Here is a 6173-nt window from a genome sequence, read left to right as displayed (position 1 = left end):
CTTTTGCTATGCCTAAGCACACAAGTGTCATATTATGATTGGCGGGCAACAGTGGTGAGATGGTTATTTATGCCTTTCTCTTAGAATTTTTTAGTCCTTCCAAAAAAAAAGAGTGATATAAGTGTTAAGTACAAGAGATAACTTAATCTTACTCATCACAAACAAGAGTCATAAAGCTCACTTGCTTAGTTGTGCATAAAGATACTCATCTAATTTACAAAAGATATAAAGTTTAGAAAACTTTGTTTCAATAGCCATCCAATGTACACAAAACACACACTGTTTTTGTATTTTTCTGATTTTTTAATTTTTTAATTTTATTTTGAAAAACAAACAAATTAAAGACTAAACAACCAAACAAAAACAGACAGCCAACATGAAAGCATGAAAGAAAGATGCATATGCATGAAGGCATGATAGAAGGGTGCATATGCATGAAAGCATGATTCCAAAGCAGATAAGAAATCAAACAAAGAAAGTCCTACTTTAGATAAAAAGAATTAAAGCAAAGGACAAATAGAAAAGACAATTAAGATTTAGGCTTTTTTCTCACCCACATAGCAGGAGTTTTTGGCAGTGAAGATGAAGAGGCACATGTCCTAATATGTCTACTAAAGGACATAGAAGAATTAAAATTCTCCTGAAATTGAGTTAAAAAGCTCAAATTTTTTAATAATTCTTCAAAAAAATGTGTAGGTCCTTGAGAGGAAACCTGTGACCATCTGGATAATTGCTTATGAGGATACAACTTAAAGCAATTAGTACGAGTGTGTCCAGAAACACCACAATGGTGACAAACATGAGCAGTTTTAGAGCTACTCGGCTTCCAAGAAGGAGGTCTAACCTTAAAGGTTGACAGAGACCTCAACTTAGGACAATTTGGCCTAATATGACCAACAATATGACAATGATGACAAATAGGGACAAATTCAGATTTTTCATTCAACCTAGGAGGAGTTTTAGACATAGGTTTAGAGACTTCAGCGTTAACATCAGAATTTTTACCTTTGTCTATCCTAGCAATATTAGCCTTCAACTCTTCTTATTCCTTTTAAATGGAGGAATATAAAAATCTTTTTCTTTTGAGTTAGGCTCAACAACAAGTTTGGCATTAGTTAATTTTTCAACTTCAATTTTAGATTCAACTAGTTGCTCTTCCAAACTTTTAATTTTGTCCACCTGAGATGAAATTTGATTTCTAAATTCTCATTCAAATTATTGGCTTCATCCAATTTTGCAATCAAATAATCTTTTCCAAGTTTTACCTTTTTAAATTTAGCTTTTAATTTTGTAGAATATTCAAGAGATTTGATACAAAAATTATAAAGCTTGCAATAGGCATCTTGAATATCATCATCATCATTCAACACAAGATCATGCACATCAAAACAATTAAGAGATTCCATGACAACGGGGGTCAAGGATCACACTCAGGAAATTAATCCAATCAAAGTGTACCTACTCTGATACCACTTGTTGAGAAATTTAGACCCCGGTTGATAGAATTTACAAATTTTAAATCCAAGTTGTTAATTAGATTTATTATGAATAAAATTTGTTGAAAAAAAAAAACATCAATATCATGTCAATAATGAATGCAGTGGAAAAGTAAATAAGACAAGATATGATGACCCAAGAAAACCAATGAAATAAACTAGTTTCACAATAAAAAACCTAGGGGGAAACCTTCCCAAAAAGCAATCCACTATAGTAAAGAGAAGTTTCAGATCTAGTACAAAACCTTTGTCTCTAGACTCAACAATCCCTATAGATAAACTCACAGCAGAAACCTTCTACTACTTCAGAATCTCTGAACTCTTCAATATATGAACGCCACCCATTTTGTTGCACGGATCCCAATACGTGACTAACTCCTTTGCACGAATCCCAGTACATGACTCACCAATTGCGCGGATCCTAATATGCGACTTAATCACCAACTAGAAGAAGATGTTGGTTGCAAAGTTCTTCACTTCATCAACAATGAAGATCAAGAAGCATTTAGTTACGAAACCCTAAGGCGCAAAGATGCAGTAGCTTCTTTTAGAGAGAATAAGGCGTCGGTCACCTTTTGCATATGTTCTCCATGTATTCTCATATGTGACGGCCTCTAAAATAAGCCTTATATAGGTCTAGGGCTGTGAGAAAAGAAACCCTACACAAATACATAAGCTTGGGCCGAAAATCAGATTTGGAAATCGGAATTCCCGTAACCTCGATCAATTGGGAGGTGTTGAGGAGGTGTTAAGCTTTAAATTTCGACAAATACAACTATCGAGAAGCTATCAAGGAGACAGGAGCTTTCTCGATCGATCCACCAACTATTGAGAGGTGTCGAAATTGCGATAACAATCAACTGAAGAGCTCGATAGATAGCCTAGTTGTCGAGAGGTGTCAAGTAGCTATCAAGCTATCTGTCTGCAGGTTTCGAGCTATCTGTCTAGCTTTAATGAATAGCTTTTCTTCACTTGTTTCTTGGTCCAATCTTCATGGCTTTAATACTAGACTCGAACAACATGTTCCTTGAAGTATTAAGCACATCCTAGATCCACCCAAATACAAGCTAAGTGCATTTTGTCAAAGAATTAGCCAATTACACAAAATATGTCCTTAACATATGGGATGCTAGTGAAGAAGGTGGAGTGGAAGCTCATCTAGAACTTTTTTCTTCGGCTTATCTTCATTAAATAAATGGAAAAAAAAAATGATATTTTTCTTCTTTTTGGGTGCTCCAATTCCTTATGCATTCTTCATCAAATTCCACATTCCAATTGATTTATGGTACTTGAATTTCAAAACTTATAACCCTTAGAGCTTGGATCATACCTATAAACACATACTTCTCACTATGGTTATCTAGCTTGGACCTTTCTTGATCTGGTACATGCATATATGCAATGCTCCCCAACAAACATAAGTGAGAAATTGTAGGACTCTTTCTGCTCCAAGCTTGCTATGTGGGGTTCTTCCTCGTACAATCCTTATGTGAGACAAAAATGAGTCAAATAGACTACATGCCCAGGTTCATCCCAAACTTCTTTGGACATTCTCATGCTCTTTAACATTCTTTTGGTCATGTTACCACTTACCACTATCTACCATACATGTTGGGATTTGAGAAACACCTTTATTCAGATATTCCAATTATAAACAAATATAAAAAATTGGTAACCCATGAAAATCAAAAATGTTGCCATCTAGCTGGAAAAATGTCATTCTCACCACGAATCTACTAGCTTTAATACCATGTTTTTGAAGTTGGTGGGTCTTTACATAATCACATTACCAAACACTAATACACCACATATAATGGAAGAGACACACACTCTCAAAGCACACCAAGGAAGGTAGAATGAATGGAGAAGAGGATGAGAACTCTTTGTTTAGAATGGAGGAAAGAATGCGTATATATACTATACCATACAATCTTAACTTCCACTATATTAAATTACATAATTTCAAATTTTAACTACTCCATAGAATAACTTTTTTTTTTCTTATATTAATGAATTAGAGAGTTTTATATTACATATGGCTTGTAGGTACATTTGGTGTGACATGGAGAAAAGAAGAAAATAATTCCCCTCTTCTTATATTTCTCTCTTTCTCCTTTATTTTGAAACAATAATCTAAATGATCATGGACAATTGGGGTTTCTACCCGGACCACCATAATAAAAGAGGCCTCCATAAGTTAGGATACTATAGCAATTGGGGTTCGTCACGACTGTCGTAGTTTTTCGGGGACCCCTGAGAATTTGTAAACCATCAATGACATTGAGATTTTTGAAGAAACTAGCCTTGCGGGGCCCTTCTTCTGCCAAATGGCCACTACCCATTTGTGTTGTGGTGTGCTGCCCTTCTGGATTATAATTTAATACCTCTCCTCCCCATCTAACACTTGCAGCACTATCAGACAGGATCGAGAATATGGAAGATGGCCAATATCCAAAGTCTTTGTTGTTAATTTTCAACCACCAGTCTCCCCTTCCATTAACGTCCTACCTCATTGCACATATCATGCAAATCAGTTTGTAATATTTTGAATGATAAATAAAGGTATAAAGACTAATGAAAGAGAAAACAAATGAATCTTTTTGTGTAGAGAAACAGCTTAAATTCACCGACTTAAGATACAAATTAGGTAAAAAGAAATTTCGCATAGAGAAAAAAAACTTTAAATTTAAAAAGTTGTATATAAAAATACATAAACCGGGAAAATAGAATTTAAAACATACACTGTTTTCACTAAAATTAGAAGAATTTCAAACATATTTATAACATTTGTTACTGTGAATTTTTCTTGAGGAAAATAAGTACATATGATATGATCATATATGTCTATCTAAAAATTAGAATTATTTAATAATGTAATTAAATTGAAATATTGTACTATACCTTCCAAACATAGAACTTGAGTGCAAATTGGTCACCGTCATACTTGGAATAAGGGGTGACTATTGCACCCATCGCAATCTGTTTGTCAAGTTGAACAAAGCCAGGGCACATCAAATTGTAGCAACCTGTGCCTTGATATCCATCATCCTGTAGCCATGATTAAAAAAATGACGCTTTCAAAAAAGAAATAGTATATGTAAACATGGCTAGTGCTGGCAGGGAAGTCAAATATTAATACACGTACAGTCCAATATAGGAAGAGTCTAGTGTTTCTATCTTGATATAGATGTTCGTAAACCTGGTTTTCCACACAAAATAATTTTAAAAAAAATGAAAAATTATTAGTAATTAATTATTTAGCATGCGCCTAAAAGAAAAGATGATGATGAAATTATATATACCATCGCGCCGGCTTGAATGGAATCAAAATCTTGACCATATTCACCCCCTTCCAACCAGAATTGAGATAAGGTAAACTCATTTTCATCATGGGTATGGGGGTTCCAGAGGTTCATCTCTGCCATCATTCCATAATACTTATCTCCAGCCTCACCATACGTTGCTAACTAGAAACTCAACAAGAAAAATAAAGGTTACGAATGTCGATTTTTGTCCTTCATTATAGTAGATACCATTGAGCTCAAACCTATTAATAATATTGGTTAAAATTTAAGTTGTACCTCATAGGAAGTTCGATCAATTTCATTCTGAGCATGAGGGATGGTATGGTATTTTTTCCTTCCAAAATTAGCTACAGAGCCTGCCCTTAATAAATCTTCTTCTTTAGTTCTTCTTATGGGAATAGTTCCTTCTGGGCACCTTCCATTCAAGTGCCATGGTTGAGTAAATTCGGGCTTGGAGTTTGAAGAGATGTCATTGATTTCATCAAATGAAAACCCTTCTGGGTAAGAACTTGGTCTCATCTATTGCATTTGGCATAGATACCAATGCAAACCTGGTCCATACCATACATACAATAAGTATCAAATTATTCGTGATACCAAATGAAATTTAGTTAATTAAACTAGTTACCTGAATTGTGTGATTTTTTAACAAAGGATGATCAAAAGCTGGCTGCTTGTAGATATCTACGCAGTCGATTATATCTCCATCCGGGCTCTGTATCAGATATATTTTCTCATCACACACACATAGATATTAGTCTGAATTCTAAGTGGTGTAATAAAATTACACTGCTATTGTACATGGCAGTCATGTAGACACCATTACCCACAGAAGTGAATGACTCCTCTAAGACTAAGCAGAAAATACTAGAACACAAACATGTTAAATGAAGTGATTAATAACCTCAATGGATTTAAGAGCGGGCTTGTTAAGGCGTTTTAATTGCTGCTGAACCTCCAGTTTTTGTTTCTTACCAAATATGGTGTTAGTGTTTCTATTTCCAGCTGATGACATTGGTATGAGAAAGAACAAGTAAAAGGTCATCTTTACTGCCCTCGACCACCTCCTCCCACTTCCACAAGGCGGAGCCATGAGTGACTAGCTAATATTAGAATCAAGTGGTGGGTTTGCGGTGTACAGAGATGTAATAGCTAGTTTTGATCGTCCCCCTTGCAATACTTAAACGTAAGATGTAATAGCTATCTTTGGTTGTCCCCTTTGCAATACTTAAACGTGCATTTGTTCATCCTCTTTGAACAGTTTCATATCCTATTTATCCATATATATACACATACAGACTTTTATAATAAAGATCACCCTATTGTAAGTACAAAGTTCCTATTTAATTTCCTATTGACAACTACGATTCAT

At 34.7% G+C, this 6173-nt stretch overlaps 1 protein-coding gene across 1 annotated transcript; it reads right to left on the bottom strand.

Annotated features, from left to right (window-relative positions):
* Nucleotides 1-3637: 3637 nt before the first annotated feature.
* Nucleotides 3638-5816, bottom strand: LOC126721226 (uncharacterized). The gene is made up of 7 exons (XM_050424278.1): nt 5706-5816; nt 5430-5516; nt 5078-5320; nt 4799-4963; nt 4642-4695; nt 4398-4544; nt 3638-4000 (listed from the first exon to the last, which is right to left on the bottom strand). Exons 1-7 carry the CDS (start codon nt 5814-5816, stop codon nt 3638-3640), a joined length of 1170 nt encoding a protein of 389 aa, XP_050280235.1.
* Nucleotides 5817-6173: the final 357 nt, after the last annotated feature.

The sequence above is a fragment of the Quercus robur genome, chromosome 4, assembly GCF_932294415.1.
Source record: "Quercus robur chromosome 4, dhQueRobu3.1, whole genome shotgun sequence".
In the NCBI taxonomy this organism is placed as follows: domain Eukaryota; kingdom Viridiplantae; phylum Streptophyta; class Magnoliopsida; order Fagales; family Fagaceae; genus Quercus; species Quercus robur.
This window is presented reverse-complemented; position numbering and strand designations above follow the sequence as displayed.